Genomic DNA, 20,532 nt, shown 5'->3' with positions numbered 1-20,532 from the left:
CAAGCAAAATCCAGTTTTTGAAAATATTCCTGACGTATTGAGAGTATTGTATGTCTGTTGAGTTTAGACAGAGCTGCATTAGTGTCCTGATGAATCTAAAATGTGAAAGAGGCGGCCTCATCAGGCCAGTTTCCACGGAGACTGTTGCACGTCATCTTTAAGCGGTTGCCATGATCCTCCTGACGTCAAAGCCCCTTGCAAGGTCATTAAGAAACCCCCTGGCAGGGTTGCTGTGGAAACTGCGGGGAGGGGAGGGTGAAAGGAGGGTTTTAGAGGAAGCGGAAGTATCAAAACAGGCGGAAGTGGTACTGCCCTGAGGACCCAGAGAGCGGAGGACGGCTCGAAGAACTTTAATCAATCAGAGAATAAATTCGGGATCACCAGTGCACGTTAACATGTGAGTTCATCCGCATAACATTTTTTTCGTTGGTTCATATCGGCTACCTCGTTGAAATAGCTATCTGGCCACGAGTCTCTTAGCCTACCTCAACCGCAGAAGGCTCCACTGCGGTTGGATGTTGGTTGCGAAAAATAGGCCAACGATGTAATTAAATAAAAAAATATATGCATTTTCTTGAAATTAAAAAGCAAAGACACGCAATTGGGTTCTGTGGGTTAATTTGACGTCCAAATTAAGCAGCTATACGCTTGTTTTAGGTACAGAGACTACTCCCTTCCTACACGTTCACCGCGCGTGTCCATGTAGGGAGGGTGAAGCATTACTCAGGCTGGGCCATTTTGACAACAGCGATCAAGCCCCGGCCGTCGAGGAAACACTTTAGCCATGTAGCTGCGGATACCTAGCATGTTCTGGAACGTAGTAACTCAGATCAGTCATCGAATGGAGGCTGTGCGTGACCACTAACATGCATGAAGCCTGGATAGCTGATGATTGTGGTTTTATCGAAGCCCTACCAGCGCCGTGGCGTAATGGAACGTCATGGAAAGCTAACTGCGTTTCTAAATAAAAATACGTCTTTAATTGAAGACGCAAGTTTCATTTGAAAACTACACATGTTTTAGTGATGCGGGCAGTGAAATGCTAGCGTTGCTCGTGTGCATTTTTGACCTAAGGCTCGCCGAGCAGATTAAATTGGGTCAAGTCTTGCTAACAGCTAAGCTATCCGCGAGAGCTCGGCTGTGCAGTTTAGCCGTCGAGCTAGCTGACGGTAATCTACCGCTCCATCTTAAAATTCCGAAGGGAAATATAATAAGGAGGGCGTAGTTGTCTGAAAGCACACACATCATATCGATACAAATCACTGTGCGTGTCTCGTTGGCTGATTGTGTTTGAAACTAAAATGTCCGGGCCCTGCCAAAGATCGTCTCTTGAAAGGCTCTCAACCCTGCTGCATATTCGCGGTTTTGATACCTTGATAGCTCACTACATTTTTACAACGCTACATCAGACGTGTTGGGAGGCGGTTCTTCATATCCACATCGATTCACTATGGCAACATTTACTGTGTTTCATTAAAAGCTGCATATTTTTCTTACTAGAATCCGTTCCTGTGCACAAATGAAAGACTTTTCGTTTTAGACATTTATTTTTTTTCTCCAGAAAACATCATAATTAACAGACCCTAATTTGATTACTTACTAGCAAGCTGCCATAAAGTCTAAACTTAAAACAGTTTTTATTGTCACAACTTTATTGATCCCGAGTGGGAAATTTAGCTCAGTGGCATAAACAAATATAAAACAGCAGTTGAATAATAATGATAAAAACAAGGAAACTTTAGGTTACATTGAGTGTTATTCAGACTTGGGTTAGGCGATATGACGATTCTTATCCTATGGCGATAGAAAAGTGTCCAAACATTTGCGGTGTCCAAGATCGCTGATTTGTAATTTTTATAAAATATTTATTGCTCTGGAATACAGAATAATGTTGGATTTTAAAGCCGAATGTGCTGCCCGACTGTCACCAGAAGTAAACAAATCTTCAAAATAAAATGTCAGTGAAGCTTCCTGTTTTCAAAGTAAGACTAGTGAGAACTTCCTTGTCTGTTCAAAAAGCGAGACAGAAGTTCTGCTCACTGACTCAAGTTCTGAAAAAAAAAGTGCTTTAGCTGAAGTGTTTATATTGTTTTGGTTATAACTCTTCAATAGTTGGCACAATTGACGTATTTCTAGCAGAATTTTGTGCAAAAATGTGTTTTTCTACTTAGAAACCTGAAACTGTCGTTAACTTTAAAAATGTCTTTCATAACGTTTTTTTTTTCTTTTACTAATTCAGTTTAAATACCTTTGATTTTTGGAACAAATATGAAGATTGCTGGTTATCAGCCACATCTGTTTTCATTTGAGTTTATTTTGCTCCACTAAAATGCTTGTTTCTCAATTATGACTATTTAGTTATCTATTATATAAAATAGTCAGAAAATTAAACTATTACATTTTTTCAGAGAATAGCTGAAAATATGCTTTGTCATATATTATGATATACATCATTATCGTGATATAAAATATTTTATATCGTGATATAATTTTTTTCTATATCACCCAGCACTAATTTAGACTATAAATACATGAAACTATGAATCAAATGACTTTATGCCCCTATAGATCCTTTTCATTGTGACATGAATTTGTGTGCATGAGAGGTGATTTGTGCTTCATTTTTAAAGATTTGTGTGTGTAAGTAGTTTCAAGCTGTTTTAATTTTAATTTGCCCATGTGTAAATGGTATTTAGTATTTTTTTTTTTATTTTGTAATTGTTTTACTTATGCACAAAATGTATTATATGAGTTATAGATCAAGAATTACGCACACACGGATCCAAAGTAATGCACATATCAAGAATTGCTCTTGCACAAATCCTAAATTTCGTACAAATCAAGAATTACGCACGCACAAATTGGAGTGAGTCTATTTTCTCTCCATAAAGCCCTACTCATGACTGATTACCTGGTTCAGGTGCGTCCAGGCATTTTGGACATGCCAGAGCAGAGCATGTTGGAAAACATGCAGGAATGCAGCCCTCGATGCCTGGAGTTGCCCATCCCTGGTCTAGAGTGACTGTTCTGTCAGCCAAAAGTTGATTTTTGTCTCCTCTGGTATCTCTACGTTTCCCTTTCAGTGCTTGATCCATTTGCCTAGTTATCTCGGTTGTGATAGGGTATGACATTAGCTTCCATGTTGTGGAGAGACATGTTATTGGCCAGTAGTTGAATGGGACTGCACTTTGTGAAGGGATCCTGCTGCATCAGGATTGTTCAACCTTCAGTTAACCTTCCAGGAGTCCCGTCTCTGAACAACAGAGCATCAAGTTCTGCAAAGCTGCTCATGGAGTTGAGGAAGTTTCTTTAGTCACTACAGGTGTATCATGTCATAGGTAGTTTTTTGGGATGTTTGCCACAGGTAGTCACTGGATTGTGTTTAAGGAAGTTGTTGAGCTCCTCTCTGGGACATGAGCCAAAAACCATTAATTACTGTTATGTTACATTCACACTGGACATTTGTCGAATGTTCAAAAATGTTCTGAACATGGGTATTGAAAGCACTTTTAGCATTTAGTGTTCACACTGGACTGATGCTACCTGATACCAGCACATGCACCTACCCACATTTGCAACTGTTCTTTTTATTTTCTAACTGTAAATCATTTGGGTTTTTTTGTTGCCTTCTGGCCAGGACTCTCTTGTAAAAGAGATTTCTTAATCTCAATGGGACTTCCTGGTTAAATAAAGGTTAATGGACAAATAAACCTACAGTTGGAAGAGGCTTGGTGCAAATCTTGTTCCAGGTTTTTTCTTTGACAGCTCTATTCCGATATATGAAAGACTTGCTGTCATATAACTTTGGCTGGGCACAAACTGCATTTATTAGTTTGTTCCCCAGGATCAGACTATTTACAAACGGTTGGGGCTTAAGTCACTACCAAGTCGGAGACCCTGGTTGGTCAAAGTTCAGTTGACTGCTGCTAGTTCAACTGGAAGAGTAGAGCCGCTTCTCCTCCACATCCAGAGGACCCAGTTTAGGTGGCTCGGGCATCTGGTCCAGATACCTCCTGGATGCCTCCCTGGAGAGGTGTTCTGGGCATGTCCCACTGGACGGAGGCCCCGTTGAAGACCCAGGACACGGTGGAGAGACTATATCTCTTGGCTAGCTTGGGAATGCCTCAGGGTTCCTTCAGGGGAGCTGGAGGAAGTGGTTGGGGAGAGGGACGTCTGGGCTTTTTTTTCTTAGCTTGCTGCCCTCACAACCTGGTTCTGAATGAGCGTAAGAAGACGGATGGTTCAACTGGCTGCCCGTTTTGTACATAGAACCTGAAAATGGACTTAAAAACGAGCAAAGCCTGAACGCGAGAAGCTCAAACATGCATTTATGCCAGTATATAGACTTTTCATTGAAGTGGCCACTTTAACACACAGACCAGTGTAGCATTATGTGCTGCTTCCTCAGTCGTGGTGGATCTGCTCTGCTGTTTTTCCTCTACTACCGAGTGCACACTTTTACAGGGTGAGATGTGAAAGGCCTGTTTATCCGTCAGGCTATTTTTTCTTGTGTACCTTTTCAGACAGCTGGTCAAGGCCAAGAGCCTGTATTTGGCTGTTTCTTGTGCTCAAGCCACGCACATTTGACTGTATACATCTCTTGGACACTTGCTTTTTCATTGCATCTCTCTCTGTCAGTAAAAATTCCTTCTTTCAGAGATGCCTTAATTTTTAGTTTCTGACCTTTGTTTCAGTGGTTGGTATTGAATTGCCTTCCTCATGATTGCTCTTAAAGCCTGGTTCAATGCTGCTGAAATGTATATCAGTTCATTGGTTTCATGGATTGTCATGATAGGGGTTGACTGATTATCAATATTTTTTATTTTGACCTCTATCGGGGTCGACCTTTTTGAACCTGACAGGTCGATAAGAAACTGTTTATCGTGGCTCAAGTGACGCCGCTGTCTCCACCATTGTTCTGCATGATCTGAATCCTCAATCCTCTACATGCCACGCTACAAGCAACTAGGGACGCCACTTTTAACGCAAATACCTTGATGCTGTTAATCATGTGTTAAAAGATGAATGACTGTCCTCTCTGCGCTGAGAATAAAGCAATGTATGCACCATCTTCATCAGTCAACACAAGTGATTGCACCTTTAGCCCTAGAGAAGCAGTTTGGTTGGAGAAGATGTGAAACAACTTTTGCTTTTTGGACCATAATCTCATGCTGCCTAACAATTTTAACAGTCACATTTTCTCAAATTGTACTCAACTTTGCTTACTTAATAAACCTCCGGGGAGCTATTTATGTATTTACATTTTTATTTGGCCTTAAACAACATACTACTGGACCAAGAAACGCCCTGTCTTTTTTAAGCTTTTCACCAAGTCATTTAATTTCTGTTAAAGTTTTATTAACTTTAAGGAATCTGTATATTAAACTTAAAAAAACTAACTAAAAATGTGCTGCTGAGCCCATTACTCTCTGCCATTCTAGGAACAATTAGCTTTTTTTATTATTATTTTTTAATAAAGCTAATTGTTTGTGTTTATACGCCAATTATTTATACTTGTACGGCAAATAAATACTGGCTCCAAATATCTGTTATAATCTTTCTTGGTACTAGTAAACAATATTTGCCCTGAAAATAAATAAATAAATAAAACAACCACATGGCTAAGATAGGCTCCAGTAACCCTGTTACCCCAAGAGGGATTTTGCAGATTTCCAAAATGGATTATGGGTTATGATATTTGGCTATTCAACAGCTGTATCTGTCTATATTTCATCATTGCTTATCATATGTTGAAAAAAAAATTGTCCAGAACTTTGTTCTTAAGTTTGATCTGTTTTCCTGTAAACATAATCCTATGTCAACCTTTTTTATGTTGCAGCCTTAAAGATGGATAAGAATGATCTGGTGCAGAAAGCAAAGCTGGCGGAGCAGGCCGAGCGCTACGACGACATGGCGGCTGCCATGAAGGCTGTGACGGAGCAGGGTTTGGAGCTCAGCAACGAGGAGCGCAACCTTCTGTCTGTTGCCTACAAGAATGTGGTATGGCAGCCTTTGGGTTTGTTTCCGACACTGATGAGATGTTAGTGTTCTAGTGTTACGGTCATTTTGGTCTTCACATTTCTAAAAGTCGAGGTGAACCCAGATAAGGGGAATATTGCTAATGACTAATTTATGGTTAAAAGATTTTTAGGTATGTTTAATATTGACTTTTTGGAGTAATAATTGTACATTTTTACTATCCAGGAGTTCTTATGTTGCATTGTGATGTAAGAGTTTATCTCGTCTCTGTAGATACTCATTCATCCAGGTTCCAAGTAACACTTTAAAGGAAAAACAGTTAATGACTTGTTTTTAGCACCTTTGTGTGCACGTCTGCCTTCTAATTTCAGGTGTTTTTGGCTGTCATTCTTGATTTCTTTAGGTGGGTGCGCGCCGTTCATCCTGGCGTGTCATCTCCAGCATTGAGCAGAAGACAGAAGGAAACGAGAAAAAGCGGCAGATGGCCAGTGATTACCGTGTGAAGATTGAGGCTGAACTCCAAGAAATCTGCCATGACGTGCTGGTAAGGACCAGGTTTGGGAATGGTCGTCAGGCAGAAGAGGAGAGGATGGATCAGAGGATGGAACTGTGGCAGAAGAAAAAGGATGTGGGTGGTGGTGGTGGAGAGAGGGTTTTTGACAGAGATGACAAAGACAGAAGGGTTTTTTTCTTTTTTTTATCCATCATGGCAATAAAAAATGAGCACATTTGGAGACATTGATAGTGTTGCTACAGCTATAAACAGATTTAATTTCTCCCGGTTAACTAATCACATTTGTTCCTCTTGTTCTTTTAGTCTAGAATAGAGGTGTCAAAGTCAATCACACGAGGGGCCAAAATCCAAAACAAACTGTAGGTTGTGGGCCTGAACATTTATTAAACAAACTAAAACAACATTTTTTAAAGTTTAAAACTGTAACTTTTTAACATAATTATGAACTAGATATATAGCATTATCTGCGATAATGCTACTGTGAATGCTGGAAGCTGAATGTGGCCGCTGACAAAGCTGAAATTAATAGCTAAAAACACTGAAGCTGAAAACCAGATAAAATATTAGCTATATGCTAAATTAGCCTTAAACGAAAAAAAAAAAAAAAACTTAGGTTAGCCAAAACAGCTAGCATGTAGCTAAAAACACTAGCATTAGCAAGTTACATTCGAGGTGTGCTATGTGGGACGACAAATACAATTTTAAATCTTTTTGCATTTTTCTTTTGGGATATTTTACTAGAAAAATAAACAATGTGCCTAACATCATTTATAGTGACTCTTGTTGGCACCAAAAGACATCTCTTAAAGTCCAAATACTCCGTTATTTCCGCATTAACAACAGCCCACGGCTCCAACCGGAAATGACTGAACATTCAAAGGCTGAATGCGGAAGCAGGTCGTGCATGTAGCCCACAGGGATTTGGCCTCCTCTCCAGCAGGGGGTGCCCTTGCCGTTGGACTATGACAGGACCAGTCTTTTGCACGACCCACTAAAATGGGATATAGATCTTTGCTTTACTTTTATTCGCTAAATACAAGACCCAAACGTTAGTGTCATGTGACTTTGAAGATCAGATGGATAACTGCAACAGAAAAGGTTGATAGAACAGTCATCAAACTAGTATTTTCTAAATATCATTATATTATGTTAAACTTTATTAAACTGTTGTGCATATATTCGGACCGGACATAACTTTCACCTTAATTCCTTATTTCATGTAGGACTCCTAGTTTTTGTAGTTCTAAATGCAGATTTATTTTCTTCCTCCGTTTCCTCTTTGGCTTTTTTCTGTGCAAAGAAACTTTCCAAAGACGTTTGTTTCTTTCCTTTATTTTACCAGGAAATCCCATTGAGACTACATCTCTATTTCAAGGTTTTGATGTGTTAGCTTAGTGGTTTCAATGTAGCGGTCGGAGCAGCCGCTTGAAGAAGGTAACAAATCTATGATAGACATGAGATCAAGTAAATATAGACTTGATATGAGTCAAGAGTGAGTCACAGACTGATGTGGAGGAGAGTCCAGTAGCTCAACAAAATAAAACTTCCTTTACATTAAAAAATAAGGTGCCCGGCGATCCACAGACCGTTCAGGCCCAGAGAATTGGAGATCACTGATTTAAACAATAACCATTCAGAATGTACACATTTTGGGCTAAGATGACAAAGGGTTTGAGAGGAAGGTTAGGGAAGCTATCTTAAAATTTTTTTTTTTAAAAAGTCAGATTTTTGGAAGAGTCCTGTTTTTGCCTCAAATTATTTTAAGAGTTTGTTATTCTTATCCTTCTATCAAACGCCTCCTGTTTGCCATATTTATTTGTACAGCTCATAAGGTAAGATAATTTTATCAGGCATAATTATGACATTCTGTGCCTGTTGTCTTACCATCCTGATGCTACCAAAGACCTGTGCCATCAGCCACATTATATTGACAGGCATTTGTCCTTCTCTGGTTGTAAAACTTTCTGGCTGTTTGTCTGTTTCAGAACCTGCTTGACAAATTCCTCATTCCCAATGCGTCTCAGGCAGAGAGCAAGGTGTTCTACCTCAAAATGAAAGGAGATTACTTCAGATACCTGTCAGAGGTGGCTTCTGGAGACTCTAAAAAGGGTAAGGATTCCTTCAAACACAATACATTCAGTTTTGTGTGGCTTTTTAAGTCGCAGTCTATTTTAATTTTATCTAATGCTTTTTAAGTCTCTCATCTTAAACCTTAAATTTATACAGTGCCTTGCAAAAGTATTCACCTTCCATGGTGTCTTTTGTGTGTTGGTTCCTCACAACTTGGAAGTAGAAAAGTGGCATTACCTGCGATAATGCTGGTGTGAATGCTTTATGCTTTCACACTGAAGCTTCAGCAAAATGCTGAAGCTTTTTGCTGAAAATAGTGGCGCAATTGACTTTATTTGGTGAAGAGATTTGCTGAAAATCCAAAAGATATTTGCAAAATGTTAAATTTGGTAAGACTGGAAATTTCACAAAAGAACAATGAAAGAGAGCTAAAGTTGACCTAAATTACTGAAACATTTGTAATAGAATTGCTTTAAAAAATCCCTTATACATGCCAGTTTTGCAAAAAGATTTTCTTACTTTAAATATGAACTAAACCTGAAATTATCTAAAAAAAACTGCAGTAGATGCCAAATTCGCAAAAAAGCTAGCTCGTTTCTTAAATACTAGTTAAACTCCAAAATAGCCTAAAATTCCTCTGTAAACTAAATTATTAAAAAATTGTTAACCTGAAATCAAAGCTAAACTCTAAATGATTTACATATATAATTTAGAGAAACAAATTGGAAAATGTTTCATTTTTTGTGAAGCAAACAATAAATGGGGCAAATAACAGAAAAAGGTGAATGTGCAGACCTACTCCCCTCCTACCCGACTTCTGCAGCAGTCGCTGCTCCAAGTCACGTTGGATTTGTTTGATCTCGTCACATCGTCCTGTTGATCCATGATCCGTATGGATTACCAGCACACTTAAATCAATTATACATTCACAGCAAATGCAATTCATGCTCCCACCATGTTTGTTTCATTATGTGTCAAAGTCAGTGCTGGACGCGTGTCAAAAAGGGCGTTTATGAAGCTGACGCTCCCGCCGCCTGTGGGAGGAGCAAGCGTCAAGTTTTCTCTCCCTCCTTATGAAACACATGGATGATGAGGGATCAGGTTTATTTATTTTAAAGAGTTCTACAAAAGCGTCGATAAACATCTCTGAGACCATTCAGACACGCTGTGAACGACATCCGCTGCAGCGTCTCTCTGTGACCCACTTTGACCACTTTCTGTGCGGTGGGAGAAAGCCGCTGTTGTGTCCGGCCTCCAGAGAGGGGGGCGGGGTTGGTACCGCAGGAGATGGCGTTAGGGATTTAAAGTTGTAGATTCTGGTATGCCTTGCTTGTCTTACCTTTTAAAATATGAATATATATGTGGTTTATTCAAGATGCAATGCACCAGAATCCATGTTGTGTATGTGGAAATCTTTTATACACAGCAGTACCTGAAGGTGGCATTAGAGGGCGCACAGCGTAGTTTTACGCTTGTGCATAAAATGTAAAATATCTACGGGTGTTTTTGGTCACAGGAGGCCGTTCTTTCTCTTCTGTCGCCGGCGTCACGTTCAGTGTTAAAGGGTTAATAGGTAACATAGTCGGGACAAATCGAGGCAGCTCTAAAACACTCGTATCCTGAAAAATTGAGAGGATTTCTCCAGAGTATTTACATTTTTGTGAATTTTATGAGCTGGAACTAAATTCATAAATAAAATAAATGGATACTAGAAATGAGTAAAGCAGTGGACCTTGAATCTATATTCTATGAAAGTTTAATTTGTATTGATTTCTATAACTCAATGAAACACTTTTCCATGATACTCTGGAGAGAATCTGTAAATGTTTTTCTTTTTTTGCTATTATGTTGTCCATCTTTTCTTCACATTTTTCATGTTAGCTATTTGACTCTACAAGATGTCAGACACTGAACAATAATTATTCTTAAACCTTTTTTAGTGTATTTTCAGTGTTTTCTGTTTTTAAGAGCTGTAGTCACAAGATCATTTCTCTTTGTGGGATCAGTAACGTTTTTTCACTTGGAAAATTCACTTTAATAAAACATTGAATTAAAGACGTTAATATAACAAAACGGGTAAAAAGTTAAGAGAGTGAATACTTTTCAAGGCACCGTAGTTAAATAATTAAAATTATTTTTTAAGCACTAATGTGTTTTTGATATTTAAGCTTCTGCCCTGTATTTTGCTTTATCGGCTGCATGAGTTTGATACTGAAGGGAATCTCTGGTTGAAAATGTAGCTAATGTATATAAAAGGAACTGTTATATAGTGTGAAGTCAGGAATAAAACCATGAATTCAGTCATTTTGAAGCGTAAATAGCTGATAACTGTTCAACTTCATGTGGCTGTGCATGTACAATCTTCCAAATCCTCTGGCTGGTTGCCATGCCAACAGGCACTTTGGGCGATTTATTTGTGTGAACATTCAAGAAAGAAGAGAAATGTAGAAATGTTTGTGTCTCCGTCTGCAGGACTTTGATGCTCGTAGGGAAACGTCTTTATCCTTTTATTCTCTTTGACTCTAATAGTTTAAACTCATCTTGAAATAATTCAGAGACTTTTTCAGTTATTTAATGTTGCCTACCTAACCAACTGGTTTTTAAAAATGTAATGGGTGGGGCTACTTGGGTCAGGTCCAAAAGCCACGCCCCCTCAGAGGAGGCTTTTTTTTTTTTAAATAAAGAAACGGTCATGGGAGACTTTAACCCGACACACCTTAAGCCATGTAGTCTTTATCTGTCTTATCTACCTGTGTGAGTGAAAGGGTCATTCCAGCACCTGGATGTTTCTATAACCGTCATACTTCTCACGCTGGAGGACATTCTCTGCATGCCACAGAAAACATGAACTGTAATGACTCATGAAGTTTTGGATGTGAGCGGTGAAACAGAAAACTGCAGCCCAGTGACGGTAACAGCTCCCGGTTTTGTTGTGCAGACACTGTGGAGAACTCTCAGCAGGCCTACCAGGATGCCTTTGACATCAGCAAGAAGGACATGCAGCCAACACACCCCATCCGGCTGGGCCTGGCCCTCAACTTCTCCGTCTTCTATTATGAAATCCTCAACTCGCCAGAGCAGGCGTGCTCTCTGGCCAAGCAGGTGCGTCATGGAGACTCGTGCAAACGTAGGCCGACACGATCCTCAGGTTCAGGTTTTTCTGAGTAAAGATGTTGAATTTGTGTAAATTAAGAAGTTTGTTGTGCATTATAGGCGGATGAACAGAAATGTTGACGTTGCTTGTTGTCTTGCAGGCTTTTGATGAGGCAATTGCAGAGCTTGACACTTTGAACGAGGACTCATACAAAGACAGTACACTGATCATGCAACTACTAAGGGACAACCTTACTGTGAGTATACATCCTCCAGTGACAAAGATGATGATGATTTATGAAAGGTCAGGTTTACAGATTCACCTTGATACCACAGAGACCTTCAGACCTACAGAGTGATGGTAGATTAGACTGTTTAGGTCCATTCATAGACTTAAAAAGGAAAAACTGCAGTATAGGAGCTGTGGATGTGGAGTCTGACAGCATAAGATGGAAAGATGTCCATTATTATGGAGTGAAAGGCTGAGAATGACAAAGGAACAAAACACGAGGGAAGAATATGAACCCTCAAAGCTGTTTTCCTTTTAACTTGGATGAGACTTTTTTGTTGAGATTTAAAGGAGAATTTTTCAAATACCTTTAGAGTTTCCAACCCTTTCTTTGAACATTTTTATTCTTGTTTATTTTGAAAAGCGTCCCTGCTTTTGTTTCATAACTGAGACATAAAAACATCATCAGTTTAATAGTTTTTCTAAATCTTTTTGAATTGTCTTCTGTTAATTTGAGGACAGTCAAGTGTTGATGACATTCAGACTAGGATTGTGCTAAAATATCGGTTTTGCGATTTATCACCATATTTAGTCCTGCGATTGGTTCTCGATGGTTCTCACCAAGTATTGATCTTTCATCTTCGTCTGAAGAGGCTGTAAAACGTCGTCCTTTGGTGAGACGTTCCTCTGGAGGTAGATCCGAGGCGTACGCTGCACCATTGTGCCCAACATCTCTTTCAATAATTTCATTTTTCTTTTGTTTACAACAATTTTGCACTAAATAGTTTCACTGCTGTTCATGTTTACTATTGTTGACACAGAATTCTACAGATGACTCCAGTTTTATTGGTGTCGATGTTCATCAAAGACACTATTACTGATTTTGAGAGAGTGAGAAGCTTCCAGTTTGTGATGAATCACAGAAAACAGTGAAATTCAGAATCCAGAAGTTTCAATACTTGATTTGGGGCATTCATGTAGATAAAATCTCTATAGTCTAAAATTGATTAAAAAGTGGCCTCAACCACTTACTTTCTTGCATATAAAGAGAAAAAACAATTTTCAATCTTAATTTCTTTGCCAATTGCTCAGGGTGTTCCTTGACTTTAACATCATCAAGGTATTTAAACGATTTAACTGTCTCTATTTTTGACTCCTGAACAGTTACAACTGTGACTAACTTACGCAGTTCTCTGTTTTTGAAAAGAGTGTTAATTTACATTTAGATAAATCTCCTTAGTCTCTTTAGTGTTCTGTCCTGAATGACATTAAAAACATTTTGTAATCCCGATAAACTGCCCTCTGGAGATGTGTTGGTACTAGAGCTCGGCGATATGACGATACATATGTGGGCGAAAGACAAGTGTCTATCGTGGCGTTTGTCTTCTATCGTCTACACTGTTTATAACCTAATTTGATCAATTACTACGCTAAATATATAATTACCAGTGTGTACACAAAAAATGTATAGAAGTGAAAATAACGACAAATAATATGGTCCTTGCCATCAGTACCTGGATAAACATTCAGTGAACACTCTAAAACTACATTTTTAAAACTCTAAAACCTTAACTTAACATAATAATGAACTAGATGTATAGCGTTACCTGTGATAATGCAGTGTGATGCTGGAAGCTGAATTTGGTAGCTGAAAACGCTGAAGCTGATAGCAGCAAAAATATGAGCTAAAAGCCAAATTAGCCTAAAAATCTGAAAAAAACTTAGGTTAGCCAAAACAGCTAGCATGTAGCTGAAATATTAGCTAAACTCCAACATAGCCTAAAAAATATTAATAAATGTCAAAATAGTCCAAAAAGTTATCAGAATGTCAATTTTTAAAACTGTAACTTTTTACCATAATTATGAATAATAAAAATGCAGGAATTTTATTCCAGAATAAATCAACTTAAACCTTAAATAACTTTCAATATTTTACTCTCTATAAAAATATATTTTGTCAAAATTATACAAGTTAGAAATGAGAACAAGATAACATCTGATCATTAATGAGAATAAAATGATCTGGAGGGCCGGATAGGATTACTCAGAGGGCCGGATCCGGCCCCCGGGCCGTGACTTTGACACATTCTAAAGGTCTAGACTGCTAACCTACACGGATTCAGTGACTGAACTCTGTTGTGTTTGGTTCTGTCTGCAGCTGTGGACATCAGAAAACCAGGGAGATGAACCTGAAACCGGCGATGGAGACAACTAGTGTGCACTTCAATGTTAACTCCCCAACGATCCTCTTCTTCTTGTTTTTCTCCTCTTTCTTCTCCTTCTCTTTGTACACATAAGATACCTGCTCATTCCCATGTCCCTTCTGTATAACCAACAGCATGAATAGTACTTGAACTTCAAATGTTAAATAAAGTAAATTGAAAGAGGAAAAAGTCCTCACTTCTTTCATTCCTCCTCACTCCTCCTCCTCCTCCTCCTCCTCCTCCTCCTCCTCCATCATGGCTCTATGAAGCCGGCCGGCAGTCTGGCCAACAATAGGAACGAGTCTCCTCCAAACCACCAAAACCGCCTCAATCCCAGATTCTTGTTAGTTTTCCGTCTCTTCTTTACTGCATTCACTCTCTCCTTCCTAACATCTCATTTGCTGCCCTTTCCCGCCTTTCTTGTGAGGTCATGCAGAGTTGTCCATTCCTTCTTTCTCTTTTGGCTTTTTAGTGTTCTGGCAAACATGACTGGTTTTATTTTTACTTTAAACAAAATAAAAAGGTTATTAAACCATCCATTTATTTTCAACAAACACTGTGATGCTTAATTTTTTCTCCACCTCACCACCAAGTCATGCTGAGAGACGGACGATCGGGGAGGCGGGGCTTATTGGATAGCGGTGATTCTGCTGAGGTTTATACAGAAGGGTCCTGCTGTACGGTTTATTGTGACACTGCCAAACAAATGTCATAAACTCTGTGAGCTGGAATCTGTCGTTTAAAGCATCAACAAATCTGGAACATTGAGCTGAAGCATGCCGTCTTTATTCAAGCATTTCCCTCATAGAAACTGTATTTTTTTGGCTGTCGTGTGCAGGTGACTGTCGGCGCCACTGGAGCTGCACCTCATCCTGTGGTCACGAGCTTCTTGTTTTAGGACATGCTGTAAATCGATCTGGTTTCTGCAGAGAAACCGTTAGAACTGATGGTTAGTTGCTGATGTGTTCTTTGTGACTGTTTCTGTTTCTTTGCCATCGCTCATTTTTTGGCTCTCAGCAGCTGGTTTAGTAACGTCTCCAAATGTCCCTCTTTGGAAAACGATCTAAAAATGAGGCACAATTTAGTAAACCACTCCCCTCCTGCACCCCGTCTTCACGGTGAATCGTGAAGCCAACGTACAGGAAGTCGTCAGTCGCCTCTGTTGTCAGTAGAGTGAAGGAGTCAAAGCTCATCCTTCAGTCCAGGTCGTAGGACCCGTTTGTTCATGCAGCCCGTGTCAGAAATGCCTTGCATGCAATCACTGCTACATTCTCATTTTTGTTAAAAAAAAAACTAAAAAAATACTGCCATGTGTTGCATCATTTAAACGGTCTCATCGTTTTAGCTTTTCAACCGTCAGGAAAGCTTCAGTGTCAAACATTTATTTTCATAAAGCTCAGTGACATTCCACTATAGTCGTAGAAATGCTGTCTGTAACCAGACAGTCGTCATGAATCCGTCTTTAAAAATCATCCCTGCTGCTCGTTTCTTTTTCCTTTACTTGAAAGAAAAACATTTGTTCCATCTCAAAGAAACGAAGCGATCCCATGTGGCCCTGCGTCCATCCTGGTCGGCTCTCAAGTCAGTATTCTGCCGAAATCAAAGTACATAATTGGTAACAAATAATTGCTTCTTTGGTGGTTTTCTGCTTAGCCAGCACGTGGTTGTGAATTTTAGTAAGCTTGAGGACATCAGGAAAAAGTAAAAAAAACACATGAATGAAACCCTTTCAGGACCCTCCTTCCACCCAGTTTATAAGAGTAATACTAGATTAGTGTATCTTAAAAAATCAGACTGCTTTCACCTTACATGTTATAATCTGGACAAGATGTAAGATGATGTAAAATGAAATAAAGATTTTATCAGTTCCACCTCCGTCCTGCTCTGTATATCATCTTTCTTTACCGGAGTTTACCAAATGTCCATGTTTTACAGGAGAGCTGTACGATTAGTCGATTAGTTGTTACTTTATATTATAAGGAGTCAGTTTAGTAAAGTTGAAAATTATAATGGCATTCTGTTAGCTTTATGGACTGATTTGGAATTAAGGTTTTTCAGAGTATTTTGGAATTAAATTATTTCAGCTGCATGCTAGCAGTTTTAGCTAACTTAAGTTTTTTAAAGCTATTTAGGAGTTTAGCTAACATTTTAGCTACATACTAACTAATTTCGCTAACTTTTTGTTTTGTTTTTTTCAGGCTATTTTGGAGTTTAGCTCATATTTTAGCAACATGCTAGCAGTTTTAGCTAACTGTCTTTTTTAGGCTATTTGGGAGTTTAGCTCATATTTTAGCTACATGCTAACTGATTTGACTAACTTTGTTTCAGGCTATGTTGGAATTCAGCTAATATTTCAGCTAAATTCTAGCTGTTTTAGCAAACTTAGGCTATTTGGGACTTTAGCTAATATTTTAGCTACATGCTAGTTGTTTTGGCTAACCTAGGCTATTTTCAGTTTTTTAAGGTAATTTGGCATCTAACTATTATTTTAGCTAGCCATCAGCTTCAGTAATTTAATCTATCAGTTTCAGCATCTCCAGCAGCCAAATTCAGCTCACTGCATTCACACTAGCATCATCACAGGTAATATTATATTTCTAGTTTTTAGATGGTTCTGTCTCTCGTTGCTCAATAAGGTCTCAGTTTAGTCTTTTCATTGTCTCAGCAAAAAGAAAAGTGAGACCAGCACAAGTTCTCAAATGAGTCTCTTTCTTTCACATGATCAGTTTATCAGAAACAAATCAATTATGATGTATTTATATTCATCTTACAAAAGTTGTTTATTCCTGACACATTTCACTAAACTCCTTCATATTTTCAAGCTAAAGTCAAACCATTACTGTAAGACGTGATCAAAAGACATCTTTTTGAAACTTTAAAAAAACATGAAATTTCAAGATAACATCGCAGCGTCGGGCTGCACGGTGGCGCAGTGGTTAGCGCTCTCGCCTCACAGCGAGAAGGCCCCGGTTCGACTCCCGGCTGGGACCTTTCTGTGTGGAGTTTGCATGTTCTCCCCGTGCATGCGTGGGTTTTCACCGGGGACTCCGGCTTCCTCCCACTGTCCAAAAACATGCTTCATAGGTTCATTGGTGACTCTAACATTGCCCCTAAGTGTGACTGTGTGAGTGAATGGGTGTGTGATTGAGGCCCTGCGACAGACTGGCGACCTGTCCAGGGTCTGCCCCGCCTTCGCCCTTCAGTGGCCGGGATAGGCTCCGGCGCCCCGCGACCCCGAAAGGGAAGAAGCGGTCAAGAAAATGGATGGATGGACATCGCAGCGTCAATTTAATCCATTTTTATTTTGACAGTTGTGTAAATTAATACAGTTGGGATGTTAGTTTGTTTTTTCAGAAGAACACAAAGTTTTAGATGCAGATCCACGAGAATCCTCGGATCCTGACTTGTTTTCTACCAAAGGAGAAGTTTCCTTCTCTCATCAAAGTGTCATTGAACACATTAACAATGTTCTACCTCCAGTTGTGAATCTCTGTTAACATCACTGACTGATTCATTCTGAGATTTGAGAGCTTAGCTGCCAGTGTTCATGCTCATTTCTCACATTCAGATCAGTCTATTTAGCAGGTTATCTTTATATTCATAAAGTTGTTTGCACTCATCAGTTATTACTTGAGTGATCAATATTTAGTATTATTTACTGTTAAGGATTGTAAAACAGAAAGTTTTGCACAATTACGAACCATAATTATGAATGTCTTTTCAGGTACATTCATGTTAGCTGTTGCACTTTAAGTGAAATACAGGAGAATGTTAAAGTTTGGGGAAGAACACACATATTGCACTACAGGGAAGCAAGTTTATGCCAAATCTTGACTTTTCAATGTAGTTATGTATATTTAAGTATTTTTGTGCAAAAATGAATGACAGAAATACTTTTTGAGACAATAAGATTAAGAAGTTCTTTTCTGATTAACACACAGAAATAAAAGAACAGAAAAGTGAATTATTGTCTGGATGTTTTTGCATGTTCGGACCCCGGTCTACCAAGCTGACGGAGTTACTGGACCTCTCGCCAAATTAGTTGGAGACCCCTGATATGTAACATGTTCACACGCCTCCTGGCAGTGACAGTCAGTCTCCCAAATAGCAAATGTCACGATGGGACAGCTTACTCCCTAGTGAGAGTATTTTTAGGCCTTTGTTGCACTTGACAACCTCTTCAATACAAGTTTTTTTGTGTTCAGACATTTATTATAAATAGGATGGAATTTTAATTTATTTTCTTTGAATGTTTGAAGTTGTTGAAGATTAATTTTCAAGTTTGAAAGCAAAGTGAAGTAAAATGTTTTTTTTTTGTTTTGTTTTACAAATTAGTAAAATCTCTCTGTGTTATTCATATTTTCACATTTAGTAAAAAAAAAAAAAACTTTTACCTTTACTCTATATTTTTGTTGACTAAATATCTACTGTAATTTAGTATACTAAAATTAATAGAATCAACATAAATATATTGCGACTAAAACTAAATCTTATTTTAGTCAAAAGACTAAAACTAAATTAAAATTCTCTGTTAAAAACACTGCTTACCATAAAAACGTGTCTGCAGTCAATGTGAAGATTCCATCTTCTCTTCTCCAGAACCTGAACTAGACACTAGGAACAGATGAGGGTTTAGTGCAGCAGAGCTGCTGTGATGGAAAGCAGGTTCATTAATTCAAACAGTCTGTGACAGTTTGATTGACAGAGATTTAAAAGGAGAAATACTCAGAAATGCAAAAACAAAATGATTTCTTATTACATTTGTTCTCTTTCAGATGAAAAATGTCACACACTCATGTTCAAAACTCCAAAAACAGGATTTATTAGGGGGCTTGGGGGGATTTTACACCCCAACCACTTAGTATCTCCAAACTTGCCCTCCCTGATATTCAGTCTGCACCCCCAACAGGGGGCTGGCTAGATCCGGCCCTGATACTCCATACCAGTAGGTGGGGTAATGCACCTCCACGTTGTGAAACAACACAAGAAGAAAACAAAAGAGACGGCATTATAGACAGCCATAGTTTTGAGGAAAAAAAAAGGTCAAAAATTAACGCTGTCAGTTTTGTCGCGTTAATTGCGCGTTAATCTGACATGTGCTTGACGCCGACAATTTTTTTGACGCATTAATCGCAGACTTTCTCATACATGTCTTTCCACACCGCGCAGGCGTCCCTCATCGTCCTCCAACTCACCGGCTGCTCTCACTAGATCACGGGCGGGTCTCCAACCACCGAGCTGCGAGCTAGAACCGGCCGGCACTAGGACCTGGAGAGCTCCTGCACCCTAACCCGGCTCCAGTTCGCGTCCAGTACCACGTCTGGTGGTACCGGCTCGCGTCCGGCGCTGCGGACCCCCGACGTTCCGAACAGCAAGCTCACCGGGGGACGTTTTAAATGTAGTTTAAACAACGCCAGTTATTTGTAGATGAAAAGATAAATCTCAGCTTTGAGTGTGTGGTCCGTCCCTCTTTCGCCGCGCGGAAATATGCAAAATATCCCAAAGTTCTGGAGGTTTAAGCGTGATCCAACCCCAGCATAGCGGTCTGTCTGCCGGCATATTCATGGCGTGAGCTCCGCTGGACACGTCGCTGCATCGAGCTGCAGCCAGAGAACACGGCGGCAGTAACAGACTGTCAAACTATCCACAGAGTATCCCGCTTTTCTCAGTCTTTAATGTTTTAAAAAACAAAAGTTCATTGGAAATGATAAATCTCTATTTCATTTATTACTGTAGTTCAGCAGAGGAGGAAAAGATTTGGTCCTGACAAAAAATGAACATGAAAGTTTTATGGAAATTTTATTTTTTATGTTTTGTATTTTATTTTACTGAACGTTGATTGAAGTTTTGAATTTAAAATGCCCTTCACTTGCACTTGGGCTTTTGTTAGGCATTTTATGTTACAGCCTTTTATTGTTAAGAAAGTTTATCTCAATACAATGTTACAAAATAAAGTATTTCTGATGAAAACTATTAATTTTGTCATTCTTGTTTTCGAAATTAATGTAGAACTGCTAAATTCCACGAAGCACACATTTTTTTCCTAAGAAAAAGCCACATATTAATTTGCGATTAATTGTGTGTTAACTAGTCAATGCGATTAATTGCGATTAAAAAATGTAATCGCCTGACAGCTCTATCAAAAATATGATTTTGTTGATCACCGCTAGCTCCATGGAGAAATTGGGTGTCGGTGTTAGACTGGGGGTGGGCAGACAGAGCAGACTCTTCAAGGGGTGGTTCTCAATCTGTGACATCAGCACGTGAGAACATGCTCGTTTTTGTGGGCATGGGGGGGGGGGCTGCAGTTAAGAGCGCAGGTTTTAAGAGAATTACTCAGAAATGGGAGAATAGATCAAAATACCACGTAACGTGGTGAAGGGATTTGAGATGTCAGCTGATCCTGGAAGCTTATCTGCCGGGGTCTTTTGCCCCTGGTAGGG

General features: G+C 39.1%; 1 protein-coding gene across 1 annotated transcript; it reads left to right on the top strand.

Moving 5' to 3' along the window:
• Positions 1 to 238: 238 nt before the first annotated feature.
• Positions 239 to 15,964, top strand: LOC112144834 (14-3-3 protein beta/alpha-1). Its single transcript, XM_024269649.1, has 7 exons — positions 239 to 397; positions 5,840 to 6,000; positions 6,383 to 6,523; positions 8,479 to 8,602; positions 11,502 to 11,665; positions 11,818 to 11,913; positions 14,044 to 15,964. The coding sequence occupies exons 2-7, from the start codon at positions 5,848 to 5,850 to the stop codon at positions 14,098 to 14,100; spliced, it is 735 nt and encodes a 244-aa protein (XP_024125417.1). The 5' UTR covers positions 239 to 397; positions 5,840 to 5,847; the 3' UTR covers positions 14,101 to 15,964.
• Positions 15,965 to 20,532: the final 4,568 nt, after the last annotated feature.

Source organism: Oryzias melastigma, linkage group LG5, assembly GCF_002922805.2.
Source record: "Oryzias melastigma strain HK-1 linkage group LG5, ASM292280v2, whole genome shotgun sequence".
In the NCBI taxonomy this organism is placed as follows: Eukaryota; Metazoa; Chordata; class Actinopteri; order Beloniformes; family Adrianichthyidae; genus Oryzias; species Oryzias melastigma.
The sequence above is the reverse complement of the archived record's forward strand: the minus strand, read 5'-3'. Positions and strand labels throughout refer to the sequence as shown.